The following is a 21,672-nucleotide window of genomic DNA, read 5'->3' on the forward strand; positions in this document are numbered from 1 at the left end:
AAAGGATTTTGTCAAAAGAGTTCCTAGTAAATCCTAAGAAATTCTCTAAGTTAGGAAAAAAAATTGCACTTTACCGAACCTGTCCTATAATTTTTCAGAACAGGGTTCAGTTACAGAATTTTTATAATTTTGTTATAAATGATTTTGAAGTTTTGTTTCTTGGGTTGTGTCCCTGACATGTTAGGGCAACTCTAGTTAAATTTTGGAGGTCAAAACCGTTCTATGTGAGTTTTTGTGAGTTTTCTAAAATCAGATAAACAGGGATACGAATTTCCTGAATTACATGTGTTAATGCTTAGTTGTTTCCTACACTACTAAACATGATGAGTGGTGCTTAAAACCTGATTTGTGATATGATATGCATGTTAACTGAATGTTCTTTATGTTGAATCATGAATGTTAAGAATTCATGTCATATATGATAGTGTGTATTATACATCATGAGGCATGATCATTGAGAAAGAAATGAATGCACATGTGATTTTGTTGAATGAGCATAGTCATGAATGAATTATGTATGCAAGCTTTATGTAAGCAAGTGAGCATATAATATGGTGTATGCATGATGATAATGAATATGTGGTATGAGCATGAACATGGCTCATGAGTGAACCTGGATTCGATGGGACCCACGGGTGCTTATGGAGCACCAAAGAATGAAAAGACTAGACAGACATGCACATAATTGTATAATTGCCTCAAGGAGGCCGTGCTCAAAGTTACCCAAAAATAGGGTTTGAATGGGTTAAAAACAACCTTGTGTTATGGAGTCTCCCCAGAATGGAGCTTAGGTTAATGAACCCGTGTGCTAAGAGCACTTGAAATTAATGTATGAGCCTAAACTTAAATAACACCTAGTAACCCATTCAAACCCAAGACCACCCCTGGAGAGAGTGGTGGTATCGACCATTGTTTATTTTTGGAGATCTAGGCATCTTTGTTGGTCCATAGCCGTTGGTCGTAGGGGGGCGAACTATCGTGTGGCTTAGGTGGTATGTCATGAATCTCTGAAGAGTAGGAATCGATTCTGTATGAACCATTGGAAGTTCTCTGGGTCACGGACTGCTTCAGTGAAAAACTCCGAAGGAAATTGGCAGATTCTTCTAATCAATAAGGCTAATAAATTACATGGCATAACAGACACCCCATTGGATTAGTTGAATTGAAGTTAAAAACCTTGAGTGTGTACCCTTTAGGGCGAGAAAAGAGAAACAAAACATTAAGTATTGAATCACTGACCTTACTATAATCTATGCATGATTGTAGGGTTTAAGATAAATTGTTTGTTTACTTTCGAATTTATATATTGTAGGATAATTGTCTTGAAATTTGACAACAGCATGATTGATTATGAATGTGTAAATTGTGCTTAACTTGATATATTGTGTTGTATGTTTGAGTTGTTTATCTAAAATGCTTATCTCTTATGTTTGGGTTATATCCATGTTTATGTGTATTAGTGTATCCTACTAGGGTTGTGGATTAATGCCCCTTACTTTAATATTTTTTAGATAATGCATGAGTTGGTGCGATGGTGGATTGCTCAGCGGCGTCAGACGGATCATCATCGTTCTACTTTTCTGGGAAATCCAGCTTCTTTTTGGGATATTTTTAATTAAGTTGGATTTTGTTAAGACATGTACTATGAATTTAGTTGAGTATTGGTTTGCATTAATTCTTTTAATTAAGTTCTTAAAACCTAGTAGTGTGTATAGTTGTGTTATTGTAATCCGGCCAAAGTTGCATCAGTTTTCAAATATACTATTCCGCTATGTTTGTATTTAAAAAAAAAATTCCTTCAAAATTTCCAATAAAATTTTGAGGCATTACAATTTATATCAAACTTGGGTGTCCTAACCTTCGCGCCACCATAACACCCTCATTGCTTGGATGCCACCGTAACATAATCTAACTTCATCTTAGTCTCTTTTGCAATAAGCTCAGAGATAGCCTGTGTGACTAGGGAAAGAAAAGTCCTGTGAATGATTGCACTCCTCACATTACCATATTTAGGACGCAGTCCCATGAGCAGCTCAATCTCACAGTTCCCTTGGGCTGGTTTTCAGCATCCACACATGCTTTACAATCTTTGCACTTCTTGCTACTCTCTATCAGAGCCAGTACCATAAATGTTGCATTTTAGAATAAAAGCTATGTCACAAGGACTCGGCAAAGCAGGTGCCGCACCCGCGTCGACGCGACTCGACGCGGGTGCGCGTGCGGGTGCGGTCAACACGACCCTGGGTGCGGTCAACGCACCCAGGGTCATTTTGATACATTTTTTTGATTTTTTTTTTTTTAGTTTGCCCTATGAAATGGTACAAGGGTGATTCTTTGGACAAATCAGAGGTGCCGGAAAAATGCAAAGGGTGTTTTGGAAGGGGTGTTGTTTTAGAGTTGATACCTGGGGATTTGAAGGCAATAGGAAAAGGTTGCAGAGTCATTGTTGCAGTAGCTCCTGCTGCAACTGCACCACCGGGGACATCGTATAAATCGCTCAACCTGCCCTCACTGTTATAAAAGGTGGGGCTGTTGTCACAACGGGAGAAGGGAGGCATCCTAAAGGGGAACGCGTCGGTGCGAGACAGCTTTTGAGGCGCTGGACTAATACCTTCCCTCTCTTCAGCTCTCCTTTGAAGCCACCAACCTAAAGGGAATCATTCACGGCCAAGGTTGTTGCTGCTGCGCCTGCAAAGCTCCCTGCTGTGCCTGCGCTACTACTGCCTGTCTCTGATGCGCAACCAATCTCCCCCCATGCTTCCAACATTCGGCCTTTGGGACAAATTAGTAAAGCTAACGTTGCTGCCCCTTATTACTTCAAATCACATCACATTAACCCTTTACATGTCTCGAGTGTTGCACCCAACCAGGGTTGGGGACTCTAACCAAAGTTCCTTCACGTGATGCACTAACTAATTGCCCCCAACTAGTCTCCCCTCCACTTCCAGAAGGAAAAAGCGCAAAACACAAAATCCCCTCCACTTCACGTGATGCACTGACATTTATTATATGTCATAAAGAACTGACATATCTTATTATATGTCATAAAGAAATCTAAAAATGTAAAAGTAAAAAAGATGGCTGGAGGCGGTACAATCCCTATTGTGGGTAATAAGATATAGAACGGCCTTGCCCAGGACCCGCGTCGGGGGAACCCGGACCCCTTATATATATATATATATATATATATATATATATATATATATATATATATATATATATATATATATATATATATATATATATATATATATATATATATATATATATATATATTTTTTTTTTTTTTTTTTTTTTTTTTTTTTGCCGCACCCCCGCACCCGGGTTTTTTGGAAGTGCCGAATCCCCGCACCCGCACCCGTACCCGCACCCGCACCCGCACCCATGTGACTTAGAATAAAAGTCTTGAACAGACTTATTCCCTTGCCTCAAAGACCTCAAGTCTTGCATAAGTTGATACTACCTTGCCCAATTTTCCGGAATATTAATCTGTTTCATGTATCCCCATGCAATAATCCTTGGATTCTTGAAACTTGAATATGTTCATTGCAATTTTCTGCTCTACAAAACAAAGTATCCACGACTTCATTTTCGCATTGTTCATTTTCCATTCCTTCATCGTGGTATCAAAATCAGCATCGCCTTCCTTAGGCTTCACACCAGTACCATCAAGATACCCTCCCAAGCCCTTTCTGTCAATAACTGTCATAAAATCGGACCAAATGCATAATTGATCCCATCGAGTTTCACAGGAGTGAGCTGAATAGGGTCCCCCTTCTCCATACTCATACTACCAACCCCCAACTACAATATTTAAAAGCTGCACAACACAAACAGAGCACAAGAATACCAACAACAGCAAGCAGCCAAAAAAATATATCATATGCACACAGTTGCAAAGACTCTACCAATGCTCTATAGCGGATGCAAAGGTCACAATGCTGCAAACACCCAAACAACAAAAAGAAATTTCGATACCAGCACCGCACTGTGATGGCCTGCTAAAATCACTAAGATGAGGCAAAACAACAAATACCTAGAACACCAAGAGATGGGTACCAATATACTAGACTCCAAATGCAACAAACACCCAAAGAATCAAATAAATGCCAATACGCTGGAGGCACACTACACTATATATACCAGGTCTGCACCATCACATCTTCATGCTGTAAAGAAAATCAGATACCCGATAGCCTTAAATGCTCACAATACCAGTTACTGCCTCTATGTACCAATAGAAGAAAGCAACAAAGCTCCACTAAAATCAACGACAATCCACTCAAATCACCCCTATTAGACTTCTCACATAAAAACAACACCAGAGGATCAAACCCCAACCAGAAACAACTGCCGATAAACTCAGAATCTGCAGATTTCAATAATCTGGACTCTCAAACTCAGGATATCCAGAAAATCGGAAAATATTCACCAAAAATCCAAATCACCTCCGATGATTGAGATTGTTGATTCTCAGAACTCCTAAAATCTCAATTTACCAGTTACCACAAATGAAATCACAAAAAACCAAGGTGTTGTACCTCTTGATGACATCAATGATGCACGGATCCCAAGGCCAGGGTGAAGCTCATATCTCCCACTTGATAGATTCAGCAGCTTCTTGATGTTTTCATGGCTTTGATACCATGTTTGCAAGCATCAGATTCATGGAGTTCTCAAGAAGAAACATAAGAAAGAAGAAATAAACAGAGGGAGCAAAAGGAAACTTGCTTCATTAAGTTGAAAAATGAAGGGTTACAACATAAAAGGGAATCAACCCCTTAGGCTTCACAAAAGACAAAATTAGTTGACTAAGGTCTCTAAGATATGTTACAGAAATACCCTTAAAGAATAAACATATGTACACCAAGCGTAGAGTATTATGCAAGCCTTGTAAGATGAGCATTTCACATTCCTTAACAAGCAAGTAGCAGTATTAGTTGATCAGGTTAGGCAGGTATATGTTACTATAAGTAATCTACAAGCACTGCTTTTAGAGAGAAGAAAAATACAGAAGTAGAATACCACAGAGAAAACCAAATAGATGTAAATGATATATTCCCTGAATCAAGGTCCAACTCACCTGTCAAGTTTTTCCTTCATTACAGGGTCCAGCTCATCATCCATATCATCATCAAAGTCCACTTTTGGCAAGAACTTATCATCACAAGCATCTACCAGGTTTGCCACACGAGTATGCCCAAAAAGACCATCAACAACTTCATCATTGTTGTTTTTGGTAGAAAGAGATCCAGTTTCCTGGTGCACATGGACAAATAACAAAGTCAAGCTTTAACAATGACCAGAAAATAGAAATCCAGTATGAATTACAAGCATTTCTAATTAAACATTACTATAAAATGATCAACCTTGTGGTCTTCTTTCCCATTTCTAGAAGAATGAGCCTTTGGTAGTTCTTTCCTCCTCCGATTTTTCTTTTTCTGTTTAGCACCTCGGACTCCCTTGGAATCTAGGTTCAAACACAATGTATGATCTAGTATCAAGAAGCAAATCAAACAACAAATACTTCATGAATAAAAAATATGATTAATTGAAATTTGAAGAACTTGTGAATGGTGGGCGTGAAGCTTAATCCTGCAGAAACCACCTCATATGTGCATGACTTCTATCAACCAAGGACAGACTTCAACCTTATTATACAAAACTTAGAGGATAGTTTGAGCATATAATTACATGTTAAAATGTGCCGACATGTTTGCCTCATTTCTTAAACAATAAGAGTTCAAAATGCTATTATGACAGACCAGGGAAAGTCAGACTAAGTGTTGCGACTGTTCATGGAGCACTCAGGAACTGAGAGAGAGAGAGGGAGGGAAAATCGTTATATCATTAGGGCTATTATCCTCTAGTTTAAATAGAGGTTATCCTAAAGAGAAATTACATATGGGTCCCTCATTTGTATATTAAATATAAAAAAGGAACGTTTTAAGAATAAAACATAATTCAGACGACTAATCTTAACACTCCCCCTCAAGCTGGAGCATAGATATCAATCATGCTCAGCTTGTCACAACAATGAGAGAAACTAAGCCTCGCGAGTGCCTTGGTAAAAACATCAGCCACTTGATCTTCGGAAGATACATGATCTGTACAAATATAACCAGCCTGAACCAAGTCACGTACATAGTGACAGTCAACTTCAATATGTTTAGTCCTTTCATGAAAGACTGGATTGTTTGCAATATATGTAGTAGCCCTATTGTCACACACCATCAACATAGGTAGGGATACTTTCACCTGAAGGTCGATCAAAACTGATTTTACCCACATAATCTCAGCTGTGGTCTGAGCCATAGCTCGGTATTCAAATTCAGCACTTGACCTGGCTACAACAGTTTGTTTCTTACTCCTCCAGGTAACTAGATTTCCTCCCACAAAAACACAGAATCCAGTTGTTGACTTTCTGTCTTCAATAGATCCCGCATAATCTGCGTCAGTGTAAGCAACAACGTCCAAGGAAGAATTTTGTTTAAACAACAGTCCTTTACCAGGAGATGACTTTAAATACCTAAGAACCATCATAGCTGCATCCCAATGAACTTTGGTAGGTTTATCCATGAATTGACTGATTTACTGACAGCGAATGAGATGTCGGGTCTAGTGACTGTCACATATAACAACTTACCCACCAAGGATCTAAAACTGGTACTATCCACATATTCAGACTTCTCATCGAACATATGAGTTTTGGGATCCATAGGAATGTTAGCAGGCTTCGCTCCTAGCATTCCAGTCTCTTTTAATAAATCTAATACATACTTTCTTTGTGACAAAACTAAGCCTTCTTTGTTTCTCGCAGCCTCGATACCCAGAAAATATCGGAGGGAACCAAGATCTTTAGTAACAAAGTGTTTCTGAAGATGATCCTTTGTTGCAGAAATATCTTAGGCACTGCTCCCTGTCTATGTCACATGGGTGCGGGTGCGCGTGCGGGTGCGGGGATTCGGCACTTCCAAAAAACCCGGGTGCGGGGGTGCGGCAAGGGCAAAAATGTAAAAAAAAAAAATTTATATATATATATATATATATATATATATATAATTTTGAAGTTTTAACAGTTTAACATTTAACAGTAAACATTGTCATAAACTCATAATATGATTGATCATGCATGCAGTATATCAACCTAAATATCAAATTATCAATCAAATAAGTAAAGCAATTACATAAATCGACCTAAATATCAATCAAATAAGTATTGCATAAAAGAACTAAATTACATACCAAAGTATATCCTGATGAAGTAATGGATGCTAATAATTTTCTTCTTCATCATCAAATGCATCATTAGAAGGAATACTAGGCTCAGCTAAATCCATGTTTGTTACGTTGAATTCATGTTCTCCCTCGAAGTCACACTCTTCTGGGTTTACATCCCAAAATTTGGATGTTCCTTGTCTGCATTATAAACCCAATTTGAAAATGATAAATACAATACAAGTATATTTAAATGAAAACTAAGAAATAATCAAATAACTAAGAGAGCAAATTAGTACCTGTATTCATCATTGCTTCGCGAAAGTAATCGAAGATTTGAATGAACATATACTAAATCCTCTGCACGCTTGCTGGTGAGTTTATTTCTCTTCATGTTGTAGATTTGAGAATATGTGCTCCAATTTCTTTCACAACAAGATGAACTAGCAGGCGGCAATAGCAATCTTAATGCAAGACGTTGCAGAAGAGGTGTTTCTGATCCAAATATTGACCACCATGTGATAAGATCTATATTATCTTCTTCTCTCGCGAATAATGCCGGTGCATATAATCTCGAAGATGAAAATTTTCCAAACTCTTGTGTGACTTGATGTAGAAGATATGCTTCTGGAAAAAGTCATGTCATACACATATTTCTGTGTCTTGATAGCTCTGGGTCTAAATTTGGAGGGACACGACCAATACCACCAGCCCGCCACTTATTTGCATAATATTTTGGATTAAGAGAATGTGCCATGCAATGCAAAGGAGTGTTGCTCTTATCCCATCTTCTGACTAAAATTGAATGAATATGATTAAAAAAATCTGAATCATCCAATGCAGGATTTTTTTCTTCATGCATGAAAACTAATAGCTTGTATTTTTTCAATGATATTATCCCACATTTCATAAACTCTGTGAAGCATGGGCTCATCCTTATCAACTTCTCTTAACATTTCCCAAATAGGTTGCGTAAATTGAAGGAAGTATACCACTCTGTCCCAAAACTCATCATCAAGAATGAATTTCTTAATTTCTTGAGCCTTCATATCATCATCAACACGATAGAATGTCCAATTTTCATCAGTCACCATGTTAATCAAAGCATTCTTCACTCTTTTAATCCTCTTCATCATCACAATGATGGATGCAAAACGTGTTTCAGCGACCTTCAACAATTTCAAATCAGAATGCCTATTAAATATAGCATTAGCACGATGGTGGTTAACAACAAAATTCCTAATGCTTTTGACATTTCTTTCTAAATCTTCAATCCATGAACATAAAGCATATGCTTGTGAATTTTCTTCTTCTTTGGGGTTGCATATGCTCTTTAGGGCTAGATTTAAGCTGTGTGCTACACAGGAAGTCCAAAAAATATGAGGGTACTCACTCTCCAAACTCAACGCTGCACTTTTACAAACCGGAGCGTTGTATGTAATGATTTGTACCACTTTCTGATCACCCACTTCTTTTATCACTTCTATAAACAATCCCTTCAAATACTCTGCATTTTTATATTCCCCAGATGCATCAACTGCTTTCAAGAATATTGGGTCACTAAGCGAACAAGCAATGAAATTGATTAATGGACGCCTTTGAATATCTGTCCATCCATCAGACACAATGGAAACTCCATTTTGCTCCCATGAATATTTTTTAATTTCTAGCAACCTCTCCACGTTTGCCCTCTCTTCTGCAAGAAGTGTGGTTCGTATTTTTTCTGAACTTAGAGGCACATAACCACTCAAATTACAATTTGCCAAGGATGTAACTAAATCCTTCCAATAAGGATTTCTAGCCGCATTAAATGGGAGTGAACCAGAATAAAAATACCTCCCAACTTTTCTATCCAATTCTTCTCTTCCATATGTATTGAATGCTGCTTGTATCGTTCCTCTACCTCCTAGATTGACTTTTCTTTTTTTTCAGCATCTTCCTGGTGGCTTGCAAATGGCACACTGAGTGCAGAAGAATCGGTCATTGCCTTTCTCTTCTCATATTCTTCTTGTATTGCCTTCGCATTGCCTCATCAACTTTTCTGCAAGCTGAAATGCCATGTCCTGGTATCTTCAACAAATGAGCATTCACTCTTGTGTAAGACCCAACAAAATCTTTTTCGCAGAGCTTGCATCGAAATCTTTTGTTTCCACAACCTCCTTCTCCAGTTTTTGCAAGTTTATCTACATGTATCCATAGTGGCCCCACATCATCAATCCCACTGCAACTATCAGCAAAACTAGCAGCAGAACTCACATGTTGGGACGAGGATGACGCAAGTCCTTTCCCTTTATCCGTCATTTTTATCCTGAAAACACAAAAAAAAAAATACATTACAATTTTCAAATCAATTCGAAAACACAGGGAGAAGGGGGGGCTCAGCCCCTCCCCTGCCAACCCAACAAGAGAGCGAGAGCGAGGGGGGCTCGGCCCCTCCCCTATCGACCCAAAAAAAAAAACAGATGGGGGAGGGGCCCCCTGTCGACCCAAAGAAAAAAAATAGATGGGGCTCGGCCCCTCCCCTGTCGACCCAAATAAAAAAACAAACAGATGGGGGAGGGGCTCGGCCCCTCCCCTGTCGACCCAAAGAAAAAAACAGATGGGGGAAGGGCTCGGCCCCTCCCCTGTCGACCCAAAGAAAAAAACATATGGGGGAGGGGCTCGACCCCTCCCCTGTCGACCCAAAAAAAAAAAACAAATGGGGGAGGGACTCGGCCCCTCCCCTGTCGACCCAAAGAAAAAAACATATGGGGGAGGGGCTCGGCCCCTCCCCTGTCGACCCAAAAAAAAAAAAGATGGGGGAGGGGCTCGGCCCCTCCCCTGTCGACCCAAAGAAAAAAACATGTGGGGGAGGGGCTCGACCCCTCCCCTGTCGACCCAAAAAAAAAAAAAACAAATGGGGGAGGGGCTCGGCCCTTCCCCTGTCGACCCAAAGAAAAAAACATATGGGGGAGGGGCTCGGCCCCTCCCCTGTCGACCCAAAAAAAAAAAAAGATGGGGGAGGGGCTCGGCCCCTCCCCTGTCGACCCAAAGAAAAAAACAGATGGGGGAGGGGCTCGGCCCCTCCCCTGTCGACCCAAAAAAAAGAGGTAGATGGGGGAGGGGCTCGGCCCCTCCTGTGCCGAAAAACGAGGGAGCAGGGGAGGCTCAGCCCCTCCCCTGCCGACACAACAAGAGACCGAGAGGGGGGGGGGGGTGCTCGGCCCCTCCCCAGCCGACCCAAGAAGAGAGTGAGAGACATATCTGCGAGCCGAGAGGAGGAGCCGAGAGGAGGAGTCTGGGGGCGGCGACGCTGGGGGCGGCGGCGCTGGGGGCGGCGGCGCTGGGGGCGGCGACGCTGGGGGCGGCGATGGGAGAGCTCGAGCTCAGGGGGAGAGAGAGGAGAGATTAGGGCAAAAAAAAAAATTTGCCCTAATCCTCCTTTTCATCGGGGGGAAAAAAATTTTTTTTTTTCGCCCAAAAAATGTGGACAAAAATGACCCTGGTTGCGTTGACCGCACCCAGGGTCGTGTTGACCGCACCCGGTGCCGCACCCAACCGCGATCCCGCATCGCGTCGCGTCGACGCGGGTGCGGCATCTGTTTTGTCGAGTCCATGTGACATAGCTCCCTGTCAATATGATGTCATCGACATATACCACCATAACCACAATTCCAGAACTAGTTTTCTTGATAAACAAGGAGTGGTCTGAAGCAGACCTGACAAAACCAAAATCCGACATTACCTTAAATAATTTGTGAAACCATGCCCTAGGGCTCTGTTTCAGGCCATAGATAGCCTTCTTCAACTTGCACACTTTCTGACACTCCCCCTGAACCTCAAAGCCTGGGGGTTGCTGCATGTAGATTGTTTCATGCAAATCCCCATACAAAAAGGCATTCTTGACATCCAACTGAAACAAAGGTCATCCATAGTGCACAGCAACAGAAAGAACAAGACGAATAGTGCCAAGTCGAGCGACTGGGGAAAAAGTTTCAAAAAAGTCAACACCATATGTCTGAGTATAGCCTTTTGCAACCAACTGAGCTTTATATCGTTCAATTGACCCATCCGAGTTATATTTAATGGTGTATACCCATTTGCAGCCAACAATATCTGCATCAGTAGGAAGATCAACCAAGTCCCAAGTGCCCTGAGAGCATAGGGCATCCATCTCATCCCGCATAGCCTGCACCCATTTAGGGTCGAATAGAGCTTGACTGTGATGAAGCGGAACAGAGGAGGCAGACAGAGCCGAAACAAAATTCTTCATAGATGCCCCAAAATTAACTTCTGAAACAAATTGTGAAATGGGATGAAGGGTGCACTGTCGTTTTGCTTTGCGCAGAGCAATAGGAAGATCATCATCAAGAGCAGAAACTTCAGTATGCTCAGAGATACTTATGTCAGGGGAAGAAGATAATGGGGGCATGGTGGTAGGTGGTAACCTGTGGGTGTATACTATGGGAGGGTTTCAGTAGCGAGACTCACCAGAGGATGGAGCCAAAGGCTGTGGAGGAAACGACTCTAAAGGAAAAGGAGGAATGGGCAGAGGGAGGACATTGTTAAATTGTATCTCCAAAAATCATTGTTGTAAGTATAAATATATATACTTATATACATAGAGATACATATACATATAATATATTATATGTATATGTATCTCTATATATATAAATCTATATATTTATATACCTATTTTATTTTATTACCCAAAAAGGGTATTCTTGTAATTTCCTATCTTGCGCATATTCCATTTGGAATATGTTGTAATTTTCCCTTTTATTTTCTTTTGTACTTCTTTTTTATTTTTTTCATTTATTTTTTATTTTCTTAAAAGGTGCATTGGGGGTCCCCCAATAGAGTCGTTGGGGGCTCCCCAACGACTCCTTTGGGAGCCCCCCTTTGCACCTCTTGGCTCTTGTATAAATAAGGGTGTTCCCCCTTGTTATTCTTAAGCTTGAGAGTCTCAAGCATTTGATCTTTTTATGAAATACATGCACTAGTGCATGTTTGCTACTTTTACGCATTTTTGGTATTTTGTTCAAGTGTTGTGAGAGTGTCTTTGTGCACTTCTTTTATAAATTATTTATGCTTGTATGTGTATTGTCTCTTCATAGACAATTTCACATGGTATCAGAGCTCGGTTGGTGATAGAGGATCGTAAGATTCTTTTCTTTTTGAGTGCCTCGAAAAGCGTGCCTTCGGATGCTTGAACCAAAATGGAGTGGAGAGGCAATTGAACTCCATCACAAACAACTTGAAGAAGATCGGTTCTTCAATTTTTTGAATGGGCTAAGGCCCGAATTTGAGCAAATAAGGTCTTCTCTTCTATCCTCATTTACTCCTCCCTCTCTTGAAGACATACTCACCAAATTAAGTGGTGAGGAGACTCGTATGAGTTTATGTAAACAAGGATCAAGTGTTCTTATGGTTCCTTGTAATTATGAAGAAAACAATGAGGTCAATGCCGTATCAAGACCCAGGAACAATGTAAAAACCTATCGTCCCCCTCATTTTAAACCACAAAATCAAGGTGAAAATGGTGGGCAAAAAGTAAAAATGGACAATAGCAAAATTATTTGTCATTTTTGTAAAGAACCCGGACATATCAAACTCATATGTCCCAAATGGAAAAAGCTTCTCGCAATGGCTACCACCGGTGTACCACAAAAGGAGGCATCATCAAGTGGGTCACTCTCTATAAATCAAATAGTGGAAGCTCTTCAACCTCTCCTCAAGGGAGCTACCTCCGGTGCCGCCGTGTCTACTTCATCCTTTCCAAGTAAAGTCTCTTGGCTTTTGGACTCCGGTGCATCTTTTCATATGTCCCCAAACATGTTTTCGCTTTCCGATTACTCAAAAAATGTTTCTCCCTCTTTTGTTTCCACTGCGGATGTAACCTCTCTTGAAATTAAAGGAATAGGTAATTTTAAAACTCAAGACTTTTTTATTCCAAAAATTAGATTTATACCTAAACTAAACTTAAACCTTCTCTCTGTTTCTCAACTCTCGGACCATGGTTGCGATATTAAATTCTCTTGTGATAAATGTTTAGTACAGGATCGCCGGTCCGGGAAATTGATTGGGAAAGGCTTTAGAAAAGGAGATTTATACTATATGGAATATCTTCAAGTTCCAAAATCTTTTTGTAATGTTGTCTAAAACAAAGATATAAATGTGTGGCACAAAAGACTTGGTCATACTAATATCACCAAGTTGTCTTATTTACATTTTGCAAAAGACTTATGTAAAAGTTCATTTTCTTGTAATGATTGTATTCTCGAAAAAATGCAAAGTTTGCCTTTTGAGCAAAGAACTATGTTCTCTTCTAAAACTTTTGAAATTGTTCATTCGGATGTTTGAGGACCCGCACCTGTTGCTTCAAAAGGAGGCTTTTCTTATTATGTCATTTTTGTGGATGATTTTTCCAAATATTCGTGGATCTATTTTCTTAAGTTCAAACATGAAGTTTTTTCGTGTTTTAAAACCTTTCATTCAATGATCAAGAATCAATTCAACAGTAACATAAAGATATTTAGAAGTGATTCTGGAGGAGAATATCTCTCCAATCAATTTAAAGAATATCTTGAGGATCATGGAATTGTCCACCAAAGGTCTTGTCCTAAAACTCCTCAACAGAATGGGTTGGCCGAAATAAAACATAGGCACATCATTGAGACCACTAGGACCCTTCTTATTTCCCAAAACATTCCTAAAAACTTTTGGGCAGAAGCAGCTCTTGCTTCTGTTTATCTGATAAATCGCTTACCATCTAGGATATTAGGAAAAATATCCCCTTTTGAGATATTATATAAGCTTGAACCTGATTATAATAGGTTACGGGTTTTTGGGTGTAAGTTTTTTTACTTACGGATAAGAATGACAAACTCTCTCCCAAGGCTATCCCTTGCGCCTTTCTTGGATATTCCGAAACTCAAAAGGGGTTTCGTTGTTATGATATTCGAGATGATAAGTTGTATGTCTCTAGAAATGTAACATTTTTAGAAAATGAAAGTGGCTTTGAAAAAAATGTTTCTCAACAAGAAAATTTTGATTATTCCTTCCAAAATCCGACATTACCTTAAATAATTTGTGAAACCATGCCCTAGGGCTCTGTTTCAGGCCATAGATAGCCTTCTTCAACTTGCACACTTTCTGACACTCCCCCTGAACCTCAAAGCCTGGGGGTTGCTGCATGTAGATTGTTTCATGCAAATCCCCATACAAAAAGGCATTCTTGACATCCAACTGAAACAAAGGTCATCCATAGTGCACAGCAACAGAAAGAACAAGACGAATAGTGCCAAGTCGAGCGACTGGGGAAAAAGTTTCAAAAAAGTCAACACCATATGTCTGAGTATAGCCTTTTGCAACCAACTGAGCTTTATATCGTTCAATTGACCCATCCGAGTTATATTTAATGGTGTATACCCATTTGCAGCCAACAATATCTGCATCAGTAGGAAGATCAACCAAGTCCCAAGTGCCCTGAGAGCATAGGGCATCCATCTCATCCCGCATAGCCTGCACCCATTTAGGGTCGAATAGAGCTTGACTGTGATGAAGCGGAACAGAGGAGGCAGACAGAGCCGAAACAAAATTCTTCATAGATGCCCCAAAATTAACTTCTGAAACAAATTGTGAAATGGGATGAAGGGTGCACTGTCGTTTTGCTTTGCGCAGAGCAATAGGAAGATCATCATCAAGAGCAGAAACTTCAGTATGCTCAGAGATACTTATGTCAGGGGAAGAAGATAATGGGGGCATGGTGGTAGGTGGTAACCTGTGGGTGTATACTATGGGAGGGTTTCAGTAGCGAGACTCACCAGAGGATGGAGCCAAAGGCTGTGGAGGAAACGACTCTAAAGGAAAAGGAGGAATGGGCAGAGGGAGGACATTGTTAAATTGTATCTCCAAAAATCATTGTTGTAAGTATAAATATATATACTTATATACATAGAGATACATATACATATAATATATTATATGTATATGTATCTCTATATATATAAATCTATATATTTATATACCTATTTTATTTTATTACCCAAAAAGGGTATTCTTGTAATTTCCTATCTTGCGCATATTCCATTTGGAATATGTTGTAATTTTCCCTTTTATTTTCTTTTGTACTTCTTTTTTATTTTTTTCATTTATTTTTTATTTTCTTAAAAGGTGCATTGGGGGTCCCCCAATAGAGTCGTTGGGGGCTCCCCAACGACTCCTTTGGGAGCCCCCCTTTGCACCTCTTGGCTCTTGTATAAATAAGGGTGTTCCCCCTTGTTATTCTTAAGCTTGAGAGTCTCAAGCATTTGATCTTTTTATGAAATACATGCACTAGTGCATGTTTGCTACTTTTACGCATTTTTGGTATTTTGTTCAAGTGTTGTGAGAGTGTCTTTGTGCACTTCTTTTATAAATTATTTATGCTTGTATGTGTATTGTCTCTTCATAGACAATTTCACATGGTATCAGAGCTCGGTTGGTGATAGAGGATCGTAAGATTCTTTTCTTTTTGAGTGCCTCGAAAAGCGTGCCTTCGGATGCTTGAACCAAAATGGAGTGGAGAGGCAATTGAACTCCGTCACAAACAACTTGAAGAAGATCGGTTCTTCAATTTTTTGAATGGGCTAAGGCCCGAATTTGAGCAAATAAGGTCTTCTCTTCTATCCTCATTTACTCCTCCCTCTCTTGAAGACATACTCACCAAATTAAGTGGTGAGGAGACTCGTATGAGTTTATGTAAACAAGGATCAAGTGTTCTTATGGTTCCTTGTAATTATGAAGAAAACAATGAGGTCAATGCCGTATCAAGACCCAGGAACAATGTAAAAACCTATCGTCCCCCTCATTTTAAACCACAAAATCAAGGTGAAAATGGTGGGCAAAAAGTAAAAATGGACAATAGCAAAATTATTTGTCATTTTTGTAAAGAACCCGGACATATCAAACTCATATGTCCCAAATGGAAAAAGCTTCTCGCAATGGCTACCACCGGTGTACCACAAAAGGAGGCATCATCAAGTGGGTCACTCTCTATAAATCAAATAGTGGAAGCTCTTCAACCTCTCCTCAAGGGAGCTACCTCCGGTGCCGCCGTGTCTACTTCATCCTTTCCAAGTAAAGTCTCTTGGCTTTTGGACTCCGGTGCATCTTTTCATATGTCCCCAAACATGTTTTCGCTTTCCGATTACTCAAAAAATGTTTCTCCCTCTTTTGTTTCCACTGCGGATGTAACCTCTCTTGAAATTAAAGGAATAGGTAATTTTAAAACTCAAGACTTTTTTATTCCAAAAATTAGATTTATACCTAAACTAAACTTAAACCTTCTCTCTGTTTCTCAACTCTCGGACCATGGTTGCGATATTAAATTCTCTTGTGATAAATGTTTAGTACAGGATCGCCGGTCCGGGAAATTGATTGGGAAAGGCTTTAGAAAAGGAGATTTATACTATATGGAATATCTTCAAGTTCCAAAATCTTTTTGTAATGTTGTCTAAAACAAAGATATAAATGTGTGGCACAAAAGACTTGGTCATACTAATATCACCAAGTTGTCTTATTTACATTTTGCAAAAGACTTATGTAAAAGTTCATTTTCTTGTAATGATTGTATTCTCGAAAAAATGCAAAGTTTGCCTTTTGAGCAAAGAACTATGTTCTCTTCTAAAACTTTTGAAATTGTTCATTCGGATGTTTGAGGACCCGCACCTGTTGCTTCAAAAGGAGGCTTTTCTTATTATGTCATTTTTGTGGATGATTTTTCCAAATATTCGTGGATCTATTTTCTTAAGTTCAAACATGAAGTTTTTTCGTGTTTTAAAACCTTTCATTCAATGATCAAGAATCAATTCAACAGTAACATAAAGATATTTAGAAGTGATTCTGGAGGAGAATATCTCTCCAATCAATTTAAAGAATATCTTGAGGATCATGGAATTGTCCACCAAAGGTCTTGTCCTAAAACTCCTCAACAGAATGGGTTGGCCGAAATAAAACATAGGCACATCATTGAGACCACTAGGACCCTTCTTATTTCCCAAAACATTCCTAAAAACTTTTGGGCAGAAGCAGCTCTTGCTTCTGTTTATCTGATAAATCGCTTACCATCTAGGATATTAGGAAAAATATCCCCTTTTGAGATATTATATAAGCTTGAACCTGATTATAATAGGTTACGGGTTTTTGGGTGTAAGTTTTTTTACTTACGGATAAGAATGACAAACTCTCTCCCAAGGCTATCCCTTGCGCCTTTCTTGGATATTCCGAAACTCAAAAGGGGTTTCGTTGTTATGATATTCGAGATGATAAGTTGTATGTCTCTAGAAATGTAACATTTTTAGAAAATGAAAGTGGCTTTGAAAAAAATGTTTCTCAACAAGAAAATTTTGATTATTCCTTCCAAAATCCGACATTACCTTAAATAATTTGTGAAACCATGCCCTAGGGCTCTGTTTCAGGCCATAGATAGCCTTCTTCAACTTGCACACTTTCTGACACTCCCCCTGAACCTCAAAGCCTGGGGGTTGCTGCATGTAGATTGTTTCATGCAAATCCCCATACAAAAAGGCATTCTTGACATCCAACTGAAACAAAGGTCATCCATAGTGCACAGCAACAGAAAGAACAAGACGAATAGTGCCAAGTCGAGCGACTGGGGAAAAAGTTTCAAAAAAGTCAACACCATATGTCTGAGTATAGCCTTTTGCAACCAACTGAGCTTTATATCGTTCAATTGACCCATCCGAGTTATATTTAATGGTGTATACCCATTTGCAGCCAACAATATCTGCATCAGTAGGAAGATCAACCAAGTCCCAAGTGCCCTGAGAGCATAGGGCATCCATCTCATCCCGCATAGCCTGCACCCATTTAGGGTCGAATAGAGCTTGACTGTGATGAAGCGGAACAGAGGAGGCAGACAGAGCCGAAACAAAATTCTTCATAGATGCCCCAAAATTAACTTCTGAAACAAATTGTGAAATGGGATGAAGGGTGCACTGTCGTTTTGCTTTGCGCAGAGCAATAGGAAGATCATCATCAAGAGCAGAAACTTCAGTATGCTCAGAGATACTTATGTCAGGGGAAGAAGATAATGGGGGCATGGTGGTAGGTGGTAACCTGTGGGTGTATACTATGGGAGGGTTTCAGTAGCGAGACTCACCAGAGGATGGAGCCAAAGGCTGTGGAGGAAACGACTCTAAAGGAAAAGGAGGAATGGGCAGAGGGAGGACATTGTTAAATTGTATCTCCAAAAATCATTGTTGTAAGTATAAATATATATACTTATATACATAGAGATACATATACATATAATATATTATATGTATATGTATCTCTATATATATAAATCTATATATTTATATACCTATTTTATTTTATTACCCAAAAAGGGTATTCTTGTAATTTCCTATCTTGCGCATATTCCATTTGGAATATGTTGTAATTTTCCCTTTTATTTTCTTTTGTACTTCTTTTTTATTTTTTTCATTTATTTTTTATTTTCTTAAAAGGTGCATTGGGGGTCCCCCAATAGAGTCGTTGGGGGCTCCCCAACGACTCCTTTGGGAGCCCCCCTTTGCACCTCTTGGCTCTTGTATAAATAAGGGTGTTCCCCCTTGTTATTCTTAAGCTTGAGAGTCTCAAGCATTTGATCTTTTTATGAAATACATGCACTAGTGCATGTTTGCTACTTTTACGCATTTTTGGTATTTTGTTCAAGTGTTGTGAGAGTGTCTTTGTGCACTTCTTTTATAAATTATTTATGCTTGTATGTGTATTGTCTCTTCATAGACAATTTCACATGGTATCAGAGCTCGGTTGGTGATAGAGGATCGTAAGATTCTTTTCTTTTTGAGTGCCTCGAAAAGCGTGCCTTCGGATGCTTGAACCAAAATGGAGTGGAGAGGCAATTGAACTCCGTCACAAACAACTTGAAGAAGATCGGTTCTTCAATTTTTTGAATGGGCTAAGGCCCGAATTTGAGCAAATAAGGTCTTCTCTTCTATCCTCATTTACTCCTCCCTCTCTTGAAGACATACTCACCAAATTAAGTGGTGAGGAGACTCGTATGAGTTTATGTAAACAAGGATCAAGTGTTCTTATGGTTCCTTGTAATTATGAAGAAAACAATGAGGTCAATGCCGTATCAAGACCCAGGAACAATGTAAAAACCTATCGTCCCCCTCATTTTAAACCACAAAATCAAGGTGAAAATGGTGGGCAAAAAGTAAAAATGGACAATAGCAAAATTATTTGTCATTTTTGTAAAGAACCCGGACATATCAAACTCATATGTCCCAAATGGAAAAAGCTTCTCGCAATGGCTACCACCGGTGTACCACAAAAGGAGGCATCATCAAGTGGGTCACTCTCTATAAATCAAATAGTGGAAGCTCTTCAACCTCTCCTCAAGGGAGCTACCTCCGGTGCCGCCGTGTCTACTTCATCCTTTCCAAGTAAAGTCTCTTGGCTTTTGGACTCCGGTGCATCTTTTCATATGTCCCCAAACATGTTTTCGCTTTCCGATTACTCAAAAAATGTTTCTCCCTCTTTTGTTTCCACTGCGGATGTAACCTCTCTTGAAATTAAAGGAATAGGTAATTTTAAAACTCAAGACTTTTTTATTCCAAAAATTAGATTTATACCTAAACTAAACTTAAACCTTCTCTCTGTTTCTCAACTCTCGGACCATGGTTGCGATATTAAATTCTCTTGTGATAAATGTTTAGTACAGGATCGCCGGTCCGGGAAATTGATTGGGAAAGGCTTTAGAAAAGGAGATTTATACTATATGGAATATCTTCAAGTTCCAAAATCTTTTTGTAATGTTGTCTAAAACAAAGATATAAATGTGTGGCACAAAAGACTTGGTCATACTAATATCACCAAGTTGTCTTATTTACATTTTGCAAAAGACTTATGTAAAAGTTCATTTTCTTGTAATGATTGTATTCTCGAAAAAATGCAAAGTTTGCCTTTTGAGCAAAGAACTATGTTCTCTTCTAAAACTTTTGAAATTGTTCATTCGGATGTTTGAGGACCCGCACCTGTTGCTTCAAAAGGAGGCTTTTCTTATTATGTCATTTTTGTGGATGATTTTTCCAAATATTCGTGGATCTATTTTCTTAAGTTCAAACATGAAGTTTTTTCGTGTTTTAAAACCTTTCATTCAATGATCAAGAATCAATTCAACAGTAACATAAAGATATTTAGAAGTGATTCTGGAGGAGAATATCTCTCCAATCAATTTAAAGAATATCTTGAGGATCATGGAATTGTCCACCAAAGGTCTTGTCCTAAAACTCCTCAACAGAATGGGTTGGCCGAAATAAAACATAGGCACATCATTGAGACCACTAGGACCCTTCTTATTTCCCAAAACATTCCTAAAAACTTTTGGGCAGAAGCAGCTCTTGCTTCTGTTTATCTGATAAATCGCTTACCATCTAGGATATTAGGAAAAATATCCCCTTTTGAGATATTATATAAGCTTGAACCTGATTATAATAGGTTACGGGTTTTTGGGTGTAAGTTTTTTTACTTACGGATAAGAATGACAAACTCTCTCCCAAGGCTATCCCTTGCGCCTTTCTTGGATATTCCGAAACTCAAAAGGGGTTTCGTTGTTATGATATTCGAGATGATAAGTTGTATGTCTCTAGAAATGTAACATTTTTAGAAAATGAAAGTGGCTTTGAAAAAAATGTTTCTCAACAAGAAAATTTTGATTATTCCTTCCTATTTGACTTATTGTCTAGCAATGATGATATATCTAGTGATGATGATGTATCATCAAACCATGATGAGGAAAATGATGGTGATATTGGTGAACATAGCTCACTCAATGAAGAAGAAAGTAGAATTTCAAACGATCCAATAACATACTCTCGTAGAAACCAAGTAACCTTTAGGAGTGCTATCGACCAATATAGTGAGCTTGTTCCTACTCTTGATCACCGAAGATCTGAAAGGAATAGGAGACCTCCAACTCGTTTTGTTTCTTTTGATTCTTTCTCACCCCAATATAGGGCTTGTCTTAGTGTCATTCACTCTTATTTTGAACCAAGGAATTTTGAAGAAGCTAAAAAATGTATAGAATGGCAAGAAGCTATGCAAAATGAACTCAATGCCCTTAAAAAGGCTGAAACTTGGGATTTCCAAACTCTACCCATAGGAAAGAAAACTATAGGTTGTCGATGGGTTTTTAAGGTCAAGACTAAGAGCGACGGATCTCTGGAAAGGTATAAAGCTCGCTTAGTTGCAAAAGGGTATGGGCAAGAGTATGGAATTGATTATGAAGAAACCTTTGTTCCTGTAGCCCGAATGGTTACAGTTAGATGTCTTATTACTATTGTATCTATTAAAAATTGAAATATTTTTCAAATGGATATGAAAAATGCTTTTTTAAATGGTGATCTTAACGAAGAAGTGTACATGGATGCTCCACCAGGCATGAAGATTCCTAAAGAT

General features: G+C 39.0%; 1 protein-coding gene across 3 annotated transcripts in view; it reads right to left on the minus strand.

The window, feature by feature from the left end:
- Nucleotides 1-21,672, minus strand: part of LOC149822285 (SKP1-like protein 21) — a 128,574-nt gene that overhangs the window by 83,511 nt on the left and 23,391 nt on the right. For all 3 annotated transcript variants that reach the window (XM_089980971.1, XM_089980969.1, XM_089980970.1), the window contains exons 7-8: nt 5,370-5,470; nt 5,084-5,259 (exon numbers count right to left, since the gene is read on the minus strand). In XM_089980971.1, the coding sequence (XP_089837097.1) occupies nt 5,084-5,259; nt 5,370-5,470 (277 nt within the window). The remainder of the gene's footprint in view (nt 1-5,083; nt 5,260-5,369; nt 5,471-21,672) is intronic.

This window comes from Nuphar pumila, chromosome 11 (genome assembly GCF_984573655.1).
Source record: "Nuphar pumila chromosome 11, dmNupPumi1.hap1.1, whole genome shotgun sequence".
Lineage (NCBI taxonomy): Eukaryota > Viridiplantae > Streptophyta > Magnoliopsida > Nymphaeales > Nymphaeaceae > Nuphar > Nuphar pumila.